The sequence below is a fragment of the Podospora pseudopauciseta genome, assembly GCF_035222475.1.
Source record: "Podospora pseudopauciseta strain CBS 411.78 chromosome 7 map unlocalized CBS411.78m_7, whole genome shotgun sequence".
Lineage (NCBI taxonomy): Eukaryota > Fungi > Ascomycota > Sordariomycetes > Sordariales > Podosporaceae > Podospora > Podospora pseudopauciseta.
In genome coordinates, this window is record NW_026946667.1 from 3144295 (window position 1) to 3160945 (window position 16651).

The 16651-nt window shown below is 51.4% G+C and overlaps 4 protein-coding genes and 1 non-coding gene across 5 annotated transcripts; 1 reads left to right on the forward strand and 4 right to left on the reverse strand.

Moving 5' to 3' along the window:
- Positions 1 to 2096: 2096 nt before the first annotated feature.
- Positions 2097 to 2333, reverse strand: QC763_0111790 (uncharacterized protein; the record flags this gene model as incomplete). The annotated part of the gene is made up of 1 exon (XM_062906494.1): positions 2097 to 2333. One exon carries the CDS (start codon positions 2331 to 2333, stop codon positions 2097 to 2099), a length of 237 nt encoding a protein of 78 aa, XP_062762252.1.
- A 909-nt stretch (positions 2334 to 3242) lies between these two features.
- QC763_700960 (uncharacterized protein) lies at positions 3243 to 3638 on the reverse strand (the record flags this gene model as incomplete). Its single annotated transcript, XM_062915114.1, has 1 exon — positions 3243 to 3638. One exon carries the CDS (start codon positions 3636 to 3638, stop codon positions 3243 to 3245), a length of 396 nt encoding a protein of 131 aa, XP_062762253.1.
- Positions 3639 to 11970: 8332 nt separating this feature from the next.
- QC763_0111810 lies at positions 11971 to 12062 on the forward strand. Its single transcript has one exon. It is a non-coding gene; the product is annotated as a tRNA-Glu (tRNA).
- A 60-nt stretch (positions 12063 to 12122) lies between these two features.
- Positions 12123 to 13629, reverse strand: QC763_700950 (uncharacterized protein; the record flags this gene model as incomplete). Its single annotated transcript, XM_062915113.1, has 2 exons — positions 12806 to 13629; positions 12123 to 12749 (listed from the first exon to the last, which is right to left on the reverse strand). Exons 1-2 carry the CDS (start codon positions 13145 to 13147, stop codon positions 12123 to 12125), a joined length of 969 nt encoding a protein of 322 aa, XP_062762254.1. The 5' UTR covers positions 13148 to 13629.
- A 347-nt stretch (positions 13630 to 13976) lies between these two features.
- Positions 13977 to 16520, reverse strand: QC763_700940 (uncharacterized protein; the record flags this gene model as incomplete). Its single annotated transcript, XM_062915112.1, has 3 exons — positions 13977 to 14037; positions 14559 to 16071; positions 16139 to 16520. The coding sequence occupies 3 exons, from the start codon at positions 16518 to 16520 to the stop codon at positions 13977 to 13979; spliced, it is 1956 nt and encodes a 651-aa protein (XP_062762255.1).
- Between the last annotated feature and the right edge of the window lie 131 nt (positions 16521 to 16651).

A 16651-nucleotide genomic window follows, 5' to 3' on the forward strand; every position in this document is an offset into this window, starting at 1 on the left:
GGCCAGAAGGGGGCGTGCTGCATTCACTGTTGCACAACATAGCCCAGAAATTGTTGGAGCCAGGACTCTTTGAACAGTGTCTAGAAGTTGCTTCGGTCAACGGGTTCGCCTCCAAAGATAGACAAGAGAAAGTAACGTTAGGTGGATGCGATGAGACCCTGATGCAGATCGATTGTGACGTGAGGCTCCCCCATGCACACATCCTTTGTAGCTGCAATATGTGAACCGCGGTTGCGGGATTGTTTTCCGCGCCATTCAGCGGTCAACGCGTGCAGGCGTGACATGGCCGATGCCAAACCATCGGGGGTTTTACCTATTACCCGTTTCGTTTTTATTACACCCGATCTGATCTCCGTCCCATGCATGTCTCAGTGGGCCCCTGATTCCCCATTCTGTGGGGTTGTTCTACCAGGTCTTGCCGCCCCCTGAAGAGGCTGATGGCCTAGACGACAGCTTGCCAGGGGCATGAATGCTACCCGAGTAACTAAGAAAAACCTAAGCGGGAAGGTGACGGTTCTTGAATAACACCTCGGGGAGGTAGGCCAAGCAAAATAAACGGTCTGGACGCAAAAGCTGAACAAATGATCTCCACCGAGTACTACATGACTTGACACCCAGTCTCTATTGTCAGACCACCCCGCCTGCGGTAGAGTTGGACTTCTCAGGTTGTAGTCACAGTGCAGTTGCATATTTGGCTGCAGAGCTATATCTGCAGGATATCAATATCGAGCAGAGATTTCGATGGGATCCTCATCCGACTCGGCCGTGATTAGGAAATGCTTCGAGAAAGGACGCACGGCACCCAACGGGCATCATCCACTTGCCAGACTTGCAGAGCACCATTTCATGCCGCTGTACCCTTTGATGAGGGATAGAATATCAACCTGTACAGTCTGGGTAAGCAGGAAATTCATCGGGACTGACGACAGCCTTTGCGTTCAAGTTGCAAAGCAGATGGAGTTTATGAACGCTCCTGGGAAAGGGCATCGGATGTTCCGGTAACATGGATCCTGTTCTAGTCACGACGGCCAAAGGATTACCTTAGCTTTGCCGCTGCCACAGTGCCACACCGGCCCAGTCTCACCAGATGCAAAGTTCTAGCCAACTTCCAATGGTGGCTGTATTGAGTCCAATATGGACGCTGTGTGGCTAGCTGACAGGCCCCAATCGACCTTTGAAGCTGACACAGAGTCTACTAGATATATTCATCGTGTATGACCCTGGATCGACTTGAAGCGCATCGGTAATTACTCACAGGTTCCCACCTTCATGATGACAAGACTTTGTTCACCTAGCCACATACGCCATTTCACAGCCATTCTCGTCACCATGCTGCCTATTCACTCACTTGAATCTTGAAACGACTTTCTGACATAGACACTGGTCCCACGCCTTCAAAAGCGCTGATACCATATAGACTGTGGGTGTGTAGTAGCCGCTAATCCTACACAAACACGCACATGATGACCAAGTACCAATTTCCACTACAGAGCAGACGTCATCGTCTTGGTACAGGCTGCCATGCTATCTCCCGGACTGATATATAACGTTCTTACCGATGTCGCACTCCAATGGCCACCACAGCTATGGGTACCTCCCCCATGCTGACTCAAAACCAGGTCCCAACAACCTACTCAGGTATCCGGTTGTAGTCAGCATCCTACTGGTTCAATTTGATCATCTCCTACAGTGGTACAAGATCCCTACTCATATTACAGACCCTGGCCAATAGGCGACTTAATCTCTGGTGATGGTGTGATTTGTGGCTTGACGGTTTTTGTGGGGTGCCTACCATGTGCATCGACTGTAGATTAACGACATGTTTCCAGAAAGGCTAGCGATGTTTTGCCTATATAAAGACAATACTCCAAATTCGAAAACATCTTTCTGCGAGAAGTTCTATTTACACTGCCGGCTGTCTACCTATTCAGCCTCCCCACATTAACGCCAATCCAATGGGTTGTATTGCGTCACCGCTGAACAGAGCTCGTGTCTATATGATTGGTAGTATTTCTGCTGATGGTTGGGATTAGTGATACCCTTGTGAAGCAGCTCACCACGAGGATTGACATACCTTATGGACCATAGTTGGGCATTCATTTTCTGCAGCAGCACTTCTTCGCACCAAGGCCTTTGCAGCCGTCCCCGGTCATGTGGGAGAAGAGCTTGTCTCCACACCATGCCTCGCATCTGCCTGACCAAAACACAGAGCAAATACTTGGACTTTTGCAGGTAGCTCTGGTCTCAAGCTGGGCTGCCTTTATCTCGGAATAAGGGGCGGCAAGGACGCCGGCAACAGCGGTGAGGATAAGGTAGAGGGTGGTGGTCTTCATGTTCGGATAGTCGAGGCATAGACTAAGGTAGGATGTTGCACCTGTGCTGTATCTGGAGATACCGGGTTTGTAGGACAGGATGGGTCACAGGGAAGGTGCCTAACTATTTATCTTGAGTCGATGGACGCAGGAAGATCGCAAGTGTTCCCTATCCTGTAACCCCACGGGCAGCGTTGGACTTGCCGAGCTCGGAAGACGGAGGCCATGATCTGAGTACATGCCACGGAAATTGAGCCGAATCGGAGTACGATGAGATGGTGTAGAGTTACAACGTCCCAAGTAGCTGGCTTGGATGTCTTTGGTGGCTTGACGATGTCACTTTCGGCTGGAGTTTGGGACCGCGATCCTACTTCGTCCCCAGAGCGCCGTGATACTTTCGCCTAACTCTTCTTTCTATGGTAAAGCACCGTACCTCAAGCGACCTTCTCTTGTCTTCCAGATCCACCGCACTGTCTGTAGCCCGGCAATAGCGCTTCCGCATTACGTACATTGAGCAAGCCTCTCTCAAGACATATTTCTGACCAAGATGTCGGCAAGAGTACCATGACTTGACATTGTAACCGTTGAACTTAACCCCTAGTCCCCCACAGGGTCAGCGCCGGTAGCTCTCGAACCCACTCGGGGTTCAAGATACAGCCTTACATCATCATGCTTCCACCTGCCATCATCAGCTGCTGGATCCTCGCACCAGCCCCGCTCGCCGCTCCGGGCGCGTGCCCATACACAGACTCGCCAAACATACGCATCTGCATAGGAAGAAAGCTGTCGCCATACTGGTCGATAATATCTGATTTCTCGACGGCTGAACGCAGGCTGGACCATCCACCCGAGGATCCTAACTCAATGCATACCTTGGCCTTTTCCTCATTCACCACGCCGGCAGCAATTCAGACTTGCTCTCAACGTCCTTTAGGAAGCGGCGAAAAGGTTCGATGGAGTCCCTGGCGCCACCGTAGAGGCCATCCTCATCGGCGTCTCCTTCAAAGTTGTATTGGTCATCAGCGCGGAGGCGGTATACACCGACGAGTAGTTTGTAGACATCTTTTCAGGGCGGCCATGCAGCCAGGAACCTTGGTTGAGTTGGCCGAAGGAGTTATTACCCTCCATGTGAGGCTGGGAATGCATGCTGTTGGCAAAAGGGCGTCCTTCGGCCCTGGGCTGGCCTGGCTTGCCGCAGATTTTTTTGTGAGCTTTCCAGTCCTGTTTTTGGCACTCGCGGGAACAATATTCGGTGAGTGTACACTTGGCACACCGCTTCAGAGGGAACTCGAAGGCTGGCTTGCTGCAAGTGGTGCAGGAGGACATTGTGAGCTATGTGAGGTCTGGTGGGTGGCTTCTGAAAGTCTTGGTTTGGAAAGTGTTTGGGTGAATTTGAAAGGAAAGAGAGAGAGAGAGAGAGATCCGGACCGTTGGGCATTCACGGGGGAAATAGTTGAGGGGATCCGAAAGGCCCCACAATGTACGGTCATGTTTCTTTTCTTTTTGCGGACTTTTCATAGGTGGAAAGCCACCAACAAGGCAAACGACGCACGTCACGCACTTTATCACCCTCATCATTAGCATTGCAGTGCACGACCGCGCGTTCGACGCCCGAAATCTCACCAGCGTAGCAAGTATGTATATGGTAAAGAACAGCGGCCCGGTCCAATGCACGCCGCTGCGCTGGAAGAAGGAGTGGCTCAAGAAACCTGTGTTCCGCCGGTTCAGCGGCTCCGAGATTTCTGAGCACAAGGCCATGCAGTACTCCAAGCTCCGAGATGATATGGCGCGGCAGTCGCTGGATGCTGGGCAGGAGAAACCCATGCAGCCGAAAGATTTCCGCCGTGGGGCGGCCAGCGAAGCAAATGGTATGTCCTTTTCATGCTCCGGCGAATGGTCTCACTGATTCGGTCTCCAGGGAACGCACCTGACGCTGTCGCGACCAGATGCTGCGTCACGATCCGAAATGGGTCACGTTCAATAGCTCATATATCAACCCTAGGGTGAAATTCCATCTTCAGAATGCGGTTCTCCATGAGCCGCATGAAGATGCGCTCATTGAGATGCTCACCCACATCAGCGTTATGCGCGACCCACGTGCTGGTCGGGATATAGTCCCCGAGGAAGTCTGGCGGAATATACCACCTGACCCTGAGATCGTCGAGCCAGAGCAGCAGAGGGACAGACTCAAGGGCGGCCAGTACCGCATCCGAGGCCAGAACAACGAGCAGGAGATCCGGGATTTTACCGAGCTGATCAGGAGCAAGAAGGCACAGCGTGTGAAGAAGATTGTTAAGGCGTATCGCGACGACTACTTCTACCACCGTCCGACCTGGGATATCGAGAGGCAGGGGCGCGGTGAGGAGGAAAAGGAGTATGTCGAACCAGCCATCGATCTTCAACTTCCCGAGCGGGCGCAGCTGGCCGAGATCCTCTGCAAACAGCCGCAGGATCTAAATCCCGAACGGTCCCATGAACTCCGTATCCGGGTCGCCGAGCTGATGGTCGCGCTGTGCGACAAGAAGGAAACCCAGAAGCGACACGCCATTCAGCGAAGACCGCCGGCCGAGGCCATCGTGCAGGAGGAGTCTCTCGGGCCGGACCCCTTTCCGCTCCTGATGGACAGGAAGCAATGCCCACTCTGCATTGGGGATGAAACCCTGTCCCATGAGGAAAGGACGTTTAAGTACTGCCGGCCGGCAGTGATGTACGACCATTTCGATAAGAAGCACGCGCAGCAGCTGGGCAGCGTAAACAGATGTGCTACCACCCGAAGTGCAGGGAGGAGGCATTGGAGTTCAAGCATTTGAACCATTTCAAGAACCACGTGGAGAGGGTCCACGGCGTTAGACTACGGGGCTAAGTGTATTAGTTCACATTATGAGGAACGCTAGATGACATTGATTCGCCTTGCTCGGCGAGAGACCCGATGCTCATTTCCGTAGAAGTATGGCAAGCGAGCAGCAGAACAGACCCACTGCGGATAAGGCAAAGGAAGCCATTCATTATATAGAGCTAGCTAGCCACCCACTCAGGGGAAGCTCAGAGAGCTCCCCAGTAAGCAACATAAATCGGCACAGTTACCTACGAGACACTGCTATGGAGCATCGCTGAACCTTTTCAGAGTTTGGGTCTGTTCCGGTTCGTCACATCACATGAGGACTCGTTGAATGAGCGGCGGCACCACGACCTGTGGCACAGCGGCTTATGGCATGGCGACCGTTTGTATAGACCAGAGATTGGGCAATGCATTTCATGAGCTGGACCTATGGTCAGCCGTTTCGAAGCACTCCGACCAGGCCTACACGATGAGCGAAACGGTCGCGCGTCGCGTCCGCGAGAATTTATCTCCAGAACTTCTCTCTTTTTGGAGATGCCAGGCCCTGCTTGTTGCGTATCGAGCTATCCCGTGGAAGTACATCGAGTCTCCGTAAGTTCAAAGCCGACCACAGAGATAATCATGTTTTTCTAACAGTAAAGCAGCATTCCCAACGCCAAATTGTTCCTTCCGCACCTCAAATACGCTTTACAGGCATTTCAAGATTGTCTCGGGCATTTCCCTGCGAGTGCCAGAGTCGACCTTGTGCTCACCCTCGTCGAGGCATCCCGATTCCCCAGCATGGTATGAAGCGCTTTGCGGTCGATAAAGCGGAACTTGCTGCACGTGGCCTAGAGGACTGGTACCTTCACTCCTGCCTCGCACAAGCACAATGTCTTCTCAGCCGGATTACTGGGAATATGGACCAAGCTGCTAGCAGTCTCGGCAACCTCAGCCAAGGCAGGCTATCGAGATCCGTGGATAAGAGGATGTATTCGGCAGTTGGCCAAGCAGCCATCCAGCATTCTTTGAACTGCATCCAGGTTGAAGATCTCTCTGCTGCCAAGGGACATCTCGAAAGTTGGAGTCCCCTTGGTGAGCGTCCGTCCCCAGTGAAGAATATCGTGCTCTTCCGCAGAGACATGATGCTTGGGAGGGTTTTGCGCTTCCAGGGCGAGTTCAGAGAATCGCTGGCGCATCTCGAGAGCGCACGGAAAACAGCAGGACAGTGTAAGGACCTCGCCTTCGAAGAGGACCTTCATGATTTTACCTGCGACCTTGCCGACACGCTGCGAGAGCTCGACGACCCTGTCTCATCTTCGTGCAGAAATCTTGCGGCGGGATCCCAACTCTGTCTCCTCCCCTGGCGGATCTCTCTTGGAGTTGTCTCTAGCGGAGGCTCTTTTCGCTCAAGAACGCTTCAAAGAGGCGAAAAGGCTTTGCTTGGACAACCAGTCCCGTCCTGACCTCTTGAAGTTTGAGAGGCTGCGCTTATACAACACGTTGGCAAAGATACGCCATATCGACTCCGATTACGTAGATGCATTATCTTGTTGGGGCGGAGCAATGAAGGCAATTGAGAAGTTTCGTATGACCAATGGCCGCACAACTCGGATAATCGTTACGTCCATTTGCGACGTATTGCGCTGTCTGGGCCACACCTCGTTGATGCGTGATTCTTTGAAGGAAGTGGCTACCCTGGATGGACTGGCAAAGCCTGGAGGCATACAGTACTGGATTGCGGGCTTGCGGCATTGGTTAGAATATCTGGAGTCTCGAGAGCTTTAACTGCAGGCCGTTGATGATCCGAGATTCGGGCTTCCAATCCGAGATCTCAGATCTCGGTTTTCAGCACCCAGATTCCTGGTGCATAAACAAAGATACGATGATTGGGATGTGAAGATCTGCCCCCCTTTAACCCCTTGAAATAGACTCTACAAGTAGGAACAAGTAGGAAGCGGCAGCTTAAGGAGCCAAAAATTCATTCTCGTGCTGTCTAGCCTACACAGAGGAAGCTAGAAGTGGCCGCAATTAGCAAGGTCAGTAAGTTCCATATTTGATGGTAGATTTAACATCATGGTCTCTCCTTTCGTAGCAGCCATTGCAGCTCAAAGTGGACTTCAAGGGAGCCAAAAGTGACAGAAAATAACAGTGGGGCGCTTAGGTGGGTGCGGCGACCGGAGAACCAGGGTCTGCACGCTAGGGGCTAGAGCAGTGCTTGCAGGATACAGGCCAGGTGTTGTGGCAACGACCCGTTCAATTCTGGGAATTCTAGCTCTCCCTCTCTACCTCTTCTACAACTCTATCATAGAAGCCCAACTTCCCGACGCTAGTAAAAGCCCCGTACGCATAGGCAAGAGCCTGGCTCCTATTGCTACTGAGACAAGTCGAGAGCAGGTGGTCTTCAAGTTCCGCTGACCTCACCATCTCAATGTATTCCTGTCGCTCACGCCATGTCTGCCTCACTTCCTCATCAAGGGGTTGCCCATCTCGGTCATATTTCTGAGGGAGGTCGAAGGAGACGGGCATGGCCTGAAGGAACTCGGGAAACGCAATCAGTTCCCAGCGTACTGTACATGCCCCCTCCCAGTCGATCATGCCCGTGACATTAAAACTGTTCTCGTCAACCATGATGTTGCTGTGGAGGAAATCGTCGTGGCATAGGGGAAACGGCCCATTGTTGCTTGCGGAAAGCCGGCTAGCCATCGCTTTAATCTACGATAGGAACTTGATAATGATTTCTATTATCCGCTCCGCTGGAATCGGTCCTCTCTGTATTATGCGCCCAATAGTCTCGTTGTCCTACTTGAATTTGACGTTGTCAGCCCAGGCCTCGAAAAACGCCGCTGCTGTGTTGAACGGGCCGCCGATCCCTGGTAAGGGGCCGAGCTCGTATCCCCCCTCTCGATTTCGAACAATCGTGCTAATCTTTGGGAGTCGTATGGAGGTCATCTGAACCTAGTGAATGTAAGCTCCTGATGGAATCAATTAACAGGGGCTTGGACGAACATGGCATGTTGCCACTGAGCGGTAGAATTGTCGACGGTACTGCGCGGGTATCACGCCACGGTGCACCTCGTAGCCGCCAAGGGCGTCCATGGCGACGATGCCGGGGAGGACCTCGATCAGAGCATGTACGCAACTGCCGCTGGGTTGTTCTCGTCGAGGGCGTATGCAAAGACTCTGGGGATAGCCAAGTCGGAATGCTCCTTGATGTATTGCATTGTTGCAACCTCGGTCTCGAGCTCGGCGTTGCCTGTGGTCTTGATCCGGACCCGGGCTGCCCAGCGACTCCGGTCGGAGAACTCAAGCAGGCGAACAACGTTGTTGAGCCCGCTTGTAACCTGATCTAGAGCAACACATTCCAGGTGGCGGTTTGCATTCGAGGCAATGAGGCATAGTTGATCCCATTGGGTTCGTCGGAAACACCTGGCGGCCCGGCTGTCGCCGCTTTGAAGGTGCTTCCCTATTCGAGCCAGGGACGTGCTATGTGATCGGCGCATTCTGGTCTGACTCGGAGCGCAGAGATGGGCCGCAGCACAGGCTGGTTGCTTGGGTTTGGATAACGGTACCAACCGGGAGCTGTCGGACGGCGGCAATGGAAAGGCCGAAGCTGCTCCGTCGCCGCCGTACACAGACGAGGAAAAGGGCTGGCTGAAGCGGGAGTGGGGAGGTGAATTTAAGTTCCTCGCTTGCCTACGGACTGTGCATCTACAAGGATGAAGACCGTGACGAGGGCAGAAGGGTGGCAAGGGCGATGATGGAAGTAGACGAAGATGGGGTCACAATCATGTAGACAGAAGGTGTCTTCGGATCCTGCAGTGGATTGTTGAACCAGCTTCTCGGCCGGTCTACTTATGGCATTCCTCGCAAGGTCTTACAGGGGAAGATTGCGTGACATTTGCTGCCCTCTCGGAGGATTCGGGAGTTCAGGGGTCATGTATATAAGCGGTCTACTTCTGACATTCTATTTTAGACAGATCATCGACTTTTATTTTTTCTTCGTATTTTGTGCCTTGCACGCGTGCAGGTAATTCTGGCCCTCTGATCAGGCCAATCCGGGACTTATTATGTGGCCTGCGAGCCCATAGTGTCTTTTCTTCGTCCTGCGCGAAGTGCGACCTGCGAGCGAGCCACTGTCACGCAGGTGTGTTCATTCAGGGACCTGTTGAGGGTATATTTATGGTGTTGTGATTGTTTCTCTGTGTTTTCTCACCATTTCACCAGGATCGCTCCTGTCTCCTTAGGATCACCCAGATCACCTTGCTTCTGGCGCTCCCTGGCGCTCCACTTCCTATTGGTTTCTTTAACGATTGGCTGCGTGCCTCCCGTGGCCCAGCACACTGTTTGACATGCCCTTGGCTTAACTATGACACTGTAGAATATAGGCTCGAACAGCTATCGGTGTAATATACTAAAAGCGAAGAAGGCAATGACTGTAGTATTTGACAATAACCGAGGTACTAAAAAGAAATAGACTGTAGGGACCGCGCCTTATAGTCTATAGAAGGTAATTATTGTTAAATAAGCTTATGAGGTACAAAATAAAAATAGTGAACCAGTAAATAATTGAAATTTGTAGACTAAGAAATCACAGTGAACAAGGTCTAAGGTAGAGAGACGTCTTATAGGCTTTCGGTCTATCAATCGCTTTCCGAAACTTTCTCCGATCCCGAGCTCGAACGCCCGTAAAGTACGCTAGTTAAAATAAGGCTATAAGCCACGTTACGCTACTGTTTTACTATTATAGGGCGCTAACTTTAGTGCCCGGTTTCCCGGGACTTCGGATTGCTTTAAAAGGAGTTCCACTCTGGTTGCCGTAGTTTCTAGACCTTAGTAAATACTATTGATTGTGACAAATCCCTCTCTAGAACCTCTGAAAGGGATACTGAAATGGTGAGAAAACACACAAACCAACCACAACACCACAAATATACCCTCAACAGGGTATATGAATGAACACACCTGCGTGCCAGTGGCTCGCTCGCAGGTCGCACTTCGCGCAGGACGAAGAAAAGACGCTATGGACTCGCAGGCCACATAATAAGTCCCGGATTGGCCTGATCAGAGGGCCAGAATTACCTGCACGCGTGCAAGGCACAAAATACGAAGAAAAAATAAAAGTCGATGATCTGTCTAAAATAGAATGTCAGAAGTAGACCGCTTATATACATGACCCCTGAACTCCCGAATTCTCCGAGAGCCCCACTTTCTCACCCCTCTGATCAGAAAAATCTTAGGCATGTGGCCGCACCCCAAACCACTGGATCACTCTAGGCACAGTGATCCAGGGTGAGCCTAATGTGAGTAAAGTGATCCAGGGTGATCCACTGGGCTATATATACGGAAAAGCTGGCCGGTGTAGATAGATAGTTCCGCAGTATGCAATTCAAGTTGTATTCACGGTATCTTGTGTTTACATTGAGACAAGCCATTTGTTGTACACTGTTTAGCTGTACCGAACCAGGATTGTTCAGAAGTGCCTTCAACCAGTATCCCTTTCAGAGGTTCTGGATAGGGGTTCGTTACATGAGGTTCGGGAGATAAAATGGAATTTCCCTGCGTGGTCAATGTAATCAGATAGTTTCGCCAATTGATAGACTTTTTATACCTTGGGTCCCTTACTATCGTTTCTCAGAACCTATGGACCAAGTACTTGCTCCTGAACCTCTAAATTACTTACAATAGTAGCTATATTAAGAGTCGTTATATACGATAAATAGCACAGCCTTTACTCCCTACCTAGGCAATTCCATTCTAACCAATCAACATAATGATGTCTTCAAATTTCTGCTCAGTGATACTTTTTTGATCCTGATCAACGTAAACGAGGCTACCAGGTCGGGAGGGTGCAGTGCATCAACGTCGAGTAACTGGTACGCACTATGGTGATTTCATGCAACGAAAAAAGGGTCCCCTTAAATCGTAATAGCTCGTAATAAAGAGTCTTCAGGTAAAATCAGGCATTTTGACTGAAATAGCTTGATAACCGTGTCAGAAGAGAGCTAGGTATGCTCTAGACCAAGCGATATTTTAGATGGGGGATCACCTTGAGCCTCTTCTGTAGCTTTTCCTGAACCGTAAAACTCAGCTACCTCCCAAGTTAAAAGACCTATTTTGCCAAATCGCCAACAATGCTGGTACAGCTCCATGCTGAAAATCCAAACTTCTTTATAAGGTATCCAAGTAGAGTTGGCTGCCAATGTGCTCTCTCTAGGTAGCATATCATGCTCGTTGGGGCTTGTGGTGTTCACATTGCGGCCAAACGACATCCCCATACTACCCCTTCCCGTGGAAACAATGTGATGCTTGTGTGTTTCTCCAACAAGTGGCAACCCCAATATTCTAAAGCGTCAAAACCAACAAGACGGTCTCCATGCTTGATATGACTTCAACTCCCGGGTAGCTCATGTTGAGCCAGCTTTGAACCAATGCTTTAACTGAAGCTAGCCTTTTGTGGTCGAAAGGTTGACCGTGGTGTTCGGAGCATTGCTGACAGGTCAAAAAAAGTCGCCAGCAAGAAGGTCGGCTTGGTCATTGTTGTCATGGACTCTCACTATGAGCTATACTCTATCGTAACATCCTCTTTTCTTCTATGCCAGCTCAGATGTTCCAATGTATTTCCACAATATGTGTCCACGTGAATCTTCGCAACCCTACCACTTTGACGGCATCCTGCATTGTCAGTGGAGCATGAAAACGAGAAGATGTTTGCGGCCGGCCACGAATCTTCGCAGAGAACTCCACCATTAACTCCACCACACAAAAGCTTAGCACGTCGCCAAATACTAACCCTAATTCCACCCCACCACTACATCTATCCAATCGGAACCATCCTCATCGGGTATGGTGTAGCGGTAACATCGTTGACTCTCACTTCTCAGAAGTGTCTGTTCTCTCAACAGCCCCGGGTTCGACTCCCGGTATCCGAGTATCAACTTCTTTTTGGTTCATGTCAAGTCTATTCTTCGTATTATTATTTCCTTCTCACCTCATAACCGTTGACTGATGGTCTCCAACCACAGCACCTCCTCAGGCCGCAATGTGATCCCCTCGGGTATTATGACCTCCCCACGTTTGATGACCACCTCGGCATCCTCCCCCATCCCTCTTTCAGAATCAGTGCTGCTGGTGGCCGATGCCCCAGGTTTTTCCAGCCTTGGCCTGCTTTCCTCTTCTTTTTGTCTCTGTTGCTCCCGTCTCGCCGCTTGGTTCCAGAACAACCCCGTCTCACTAGGTGACCACCAGTAGAATGGGAACCTCCGCTGAATGTTGTTAACAAGCAGGGCCACTATCAGCATGAGGCCACACCCCAGTGAGACAGGCACCAACACATACCACCCTAGCCTGCTCACATCATCATCCACCACTGCCATCAGAGCCGTGGCTCCAGCAGGCGGGTGCACCGTTCCCGTCAGGGCCATAACCGCCGTGGCGAGACCGCATGACAGCGCCCCTCCCAGCCATCGAACACGCTCAAACTCCTCCGGCCCCAGCAAGGCGAACAGTTTACAGACGATAATCCCCGTGATACTGGCTAATATCTGACCGAGGATGGCGTTGCGGGGCTGGGCAAGCGGCGACTCGATTGCGTAAAAGTCCAGCACGGCGGCAGCACCCTATGTTGATATCAGCAAACACATTCGAGAGAAACAAGAGCCGGAACACAACATACAAAACTCCCAATGATAACCGGCACTCCCTTCTCCCCAAACGCCGGGATCTCCTGCCCTACCGCCCCGATCAAGGCCAAGCTGCTGAATATCCCCACCACGGCCCAGAATATCATGGGAATATTGCCCAGTGGTGGCTTCGGATGCGCCGCTGGAGGATGAGGGGTGCGGTACCCGAGGAAGTGCGCCACGGCCCGGGGAAAGCGGGGCAGGAATGAGGAAGGAAAGAACGGGTTGACGTGGGCGTCAACATCGAAGTGGAGTGTTGACCATGACGACCTTGGCTTCTCGGTGGGTGGTTTTCGGGTTACGTGCGTGTTGGAGGGTGAGCGGGTGAAGGACATCTTGGCTGCGATGTCAGTGAACTGGATGGTGAAAAGGTCGATCTGATATTCTTTTCATGGCATCTGGAGTGCTCGTGGAGTTTTAAGACGTGAGACAGGAGGGAGGAATTCCTGGGAGGAGCACCACCAGTCACACAACGGAAAGAGCGGGCAAAACCCTGGACGATCGCATGGCTGACGAAGAATCCATCTTTATTAAGCGGTATGTTGCCATACAAAGCCATGGTGCCACGAGCGAGCTCTCAGGCTTCGAAAAGGGCAGGAAGGGTCAACCTGTGACTAAATGTTTTGCTCCAAAGCGAGCCAACCGTCAACTGTTTTCGTGGCTCTCTCGGCGTTTACGTCAGATTTGCTAAGGGAAACTCCGAAAGAGGGATAGCGGCCGGGCTGATAGAGAGCCCAAGCCTTTTGACGCCTCGTGCCTCGGCCGCTGGCAGCCGACTGGGTAGGCTATTTCCGCGGAGGCTGAAAGTCAAAATCGTCTTCATCTCTTTGTCTCTTGTTTGAGCAGCTGTCTTGTCTCGATGCTTTTGGAGCATCAATGCCCTTGTTTTGATAGGGATATCACAAAAGGGACGACCCAAGAGGAGGAAGTGGGGGGACCACCTACGGCATGCTATTGGTGTGCGCCGTGGGCGGGTTTTGCGGGATGAGAAGCCAACTCCCCAAACATCGATCGAAAGCTTGCGGGGGTGGAGAACCATGCAAGTCGGCAATTCGGGAATATGGGGAAAGCAGTATCCCATGACGCTGACAGTTCCCGGACCGCTCGCTGCACAATAAGAGACGGTGATCTGTGTCTTGACACAGATTAGGTACACCATGGCATTTAAACGTCCACGGATGTAAGCTCGAGCTTCATATTCAGACCATTCATGATGAACTCGCACCTGTACCGCTGAAGGAGACGACGGTCTTCCCGTAGCTTTTGCACTGCAGTCTACCGAACAAGATAAAACCCCAATGAACCCCGACGATTCTACATTGAATGATGACACTGACATTAACAATTACATCATTTACGACGATATTTACATGTATAAAAGAACCATTTTGAGACTCCCGCTAAAAAGAAAAATCATCCCACACTGATTTTTGGTGCAACAGAAGGCCGACTCAATAGCCCTGCTGATACGGAGCCTGTCCATATCCTTGACCTTGCTGCCGTTGGTGATGCTGCTGATATCCTTGATGATACTGCTGCCGCTCTGGATATCCTGCAATATCTACCTCTTGATACTGTGGCTGTTGTTGAGAATATACTTGTTGCTGCTGCTGCTGCTGCTGTTGAAGATATTGCTGCTCATATTGGCGTTGTTGCTCGGAAACCACCGGCGAGTCCTGCTGCTGGTACCCCGGCGCAGGCGCTTGATACCCTTCCTGTGGGTGAGCAGACCCAGCACCTGGATACCCGGTATCCTTCTCAGCCGGCGCAGCTCCAGTTCTGAAGCCCATCTGCCTGACAACACCCCACCCGGTCTTCTGCTTCTTCCGCTTGTCACCACCCAGGCGCTTGGTGTTGGCTCCATTGAAGAAAATCGGTGGTGGCTGAGGCAGATGGTTAAGGATGAGAACGACAAAGAGGGTAATGACAAGAATCGGCAACGGCCAGGGTGTCCCCCAGAGTTGAAGGACCTGCTCTGTGTTGAGGGTTATCAACGTGACCAGGCAAAGGCCGACGCCAATGAGGAAGTTGAGACCTTTGCGGACATAGTTGAAGGGAGTCCAGCCTCCGTTGCGAGAGACGATGTAGAGGAGGTTCATTGTGATGAGTGTGAGCCCCGCGGCGACGTAGGCGTAGGTGAAAACGAGCTTGAACTTGCCCCAGTTCAGCTCCCAAACCCGTTCCTCTAGTTCCGCAGCGTTCTTGAAAACCTCGTCGCTACCTTCAAAGGCCGAGTACCCGTTGACATTGAATGTTGCAAAGAGTGAATTCTGCATAGCAGTAAGCAGTTCCGCCAAGGCGTTGATGATGTGGCTGACTGTTTCATTGTTCAAGAATTCCTCTTCTGGTACATCGTGGACTGTGGCCCAGAAGTCATCGGGGATTTCCATGAGCAATGCCAACCCATCGCTGATCGATTGAGGGGTTACATCATATTTTGGCCTGTAGAGCTGAAACACCTCGTTGAGAGTTCCGTTGATGGTTGAGACGAACCACGATGTGGTCACATTGAAGCCGGGGTCATCCCCTGCCTTCAAGGCGGTCATGAACATCTTGTTGGTAGAGAGATAAGTTTCGATAACTTTCCACCAGATGACAAACTGCGATGAGCCGAGGATGAAAAGCTTTAAAAAGAGGTGGAAGGGGAAATGGAGGAATGACCACAGAAGCTCTTTATAAAGCGGCATCCTCAGGTTCCTCCTCCAGTCAAAGTAGATCATGTAAATGAGGTAGAGGTTGGAGATTCCCGCGGCCACGTTACCTATTGTGGCGCTTGTCCACGAATTGTGATTTATCACAACCTTGGTGACGGCGCTCAGGACGGTGATGATCCCTTCGCCCATGAAGATGTAGCTGAGAAGCGACATGCGGGAGACGACATGCGTGCCTGAGAAGCTCAGAACTTGAAACTTAAGGGATAAGACAATGGTGATGAGGGTCTCCAGGCCGATCATGATGAACCAAATGGCGTATAGCTTGCTGTCTGTGCCGTCCTTGAAGGCAAATGCAACGCCGAGATAGATGATGGCAGAAACAAGATTTAATGCCACCATCATCCCCATGGGTAGCCTGGTTTTCTTGAATCTTCGAATGTGCCACATGATGGATCCGTATTGTGAGGCCATGGCAAGCCGAGACGCCATGAGGATAAGGGAGAGGGTTCGGTATGTCTGGGATTTATTTTCGTATAGGGACCACGTTGGTGCAACAACTGCAAAGCCAACCATGACACCAAAATGCACCGCTCGTATGGATCGTTCTGTGAACTTGACGGTTAGTCATATTCTCTATGAGTAATGCCCAGCCCGACAGGAGGGAAGACTTACCAAAAATACTATCCGTTATGAAGCGGACATCGAAGAGGCCCAATAGAGCCCAATTGCCCAGCCACAGCAGCACAAAGTAAGCGATGAAGCTGTTGAGCTGTTGCAAGTTGGTTACATCTTGCACCTCTGCAAAGACGCACAGAATTGCAGCAAAAAAGAGGTCGTAAAAGACCTCGATATTCGTCGCTTCGGCGTGCTTCTCAAACTCTGGGTGATCATCGTCCGACTCCCTCCAACCGAGGCTTTCGAGATTGGGGTTGCCCCCTTGACCGTCGGCTGGCGATGGGCTTTCCTTGGGAAAAGACTTGACGCGGACAACAGGGCTCTTCATCAGAGGCACGTTGTCCTCGTCCGGATCGACTGTGAGGTGTTCGTTTACCATGGTGTGCGCGTATTGTCTCTGCCGTGGTGTGTCGTGTGGTAGGTAGGGTGGTAACCTGTGCCACTTCTTCTGGACAAGAAGGAATAGAAGCAAAGGGCTACAAGAGCTCGGTACGGTGAGAAATGTTCCTG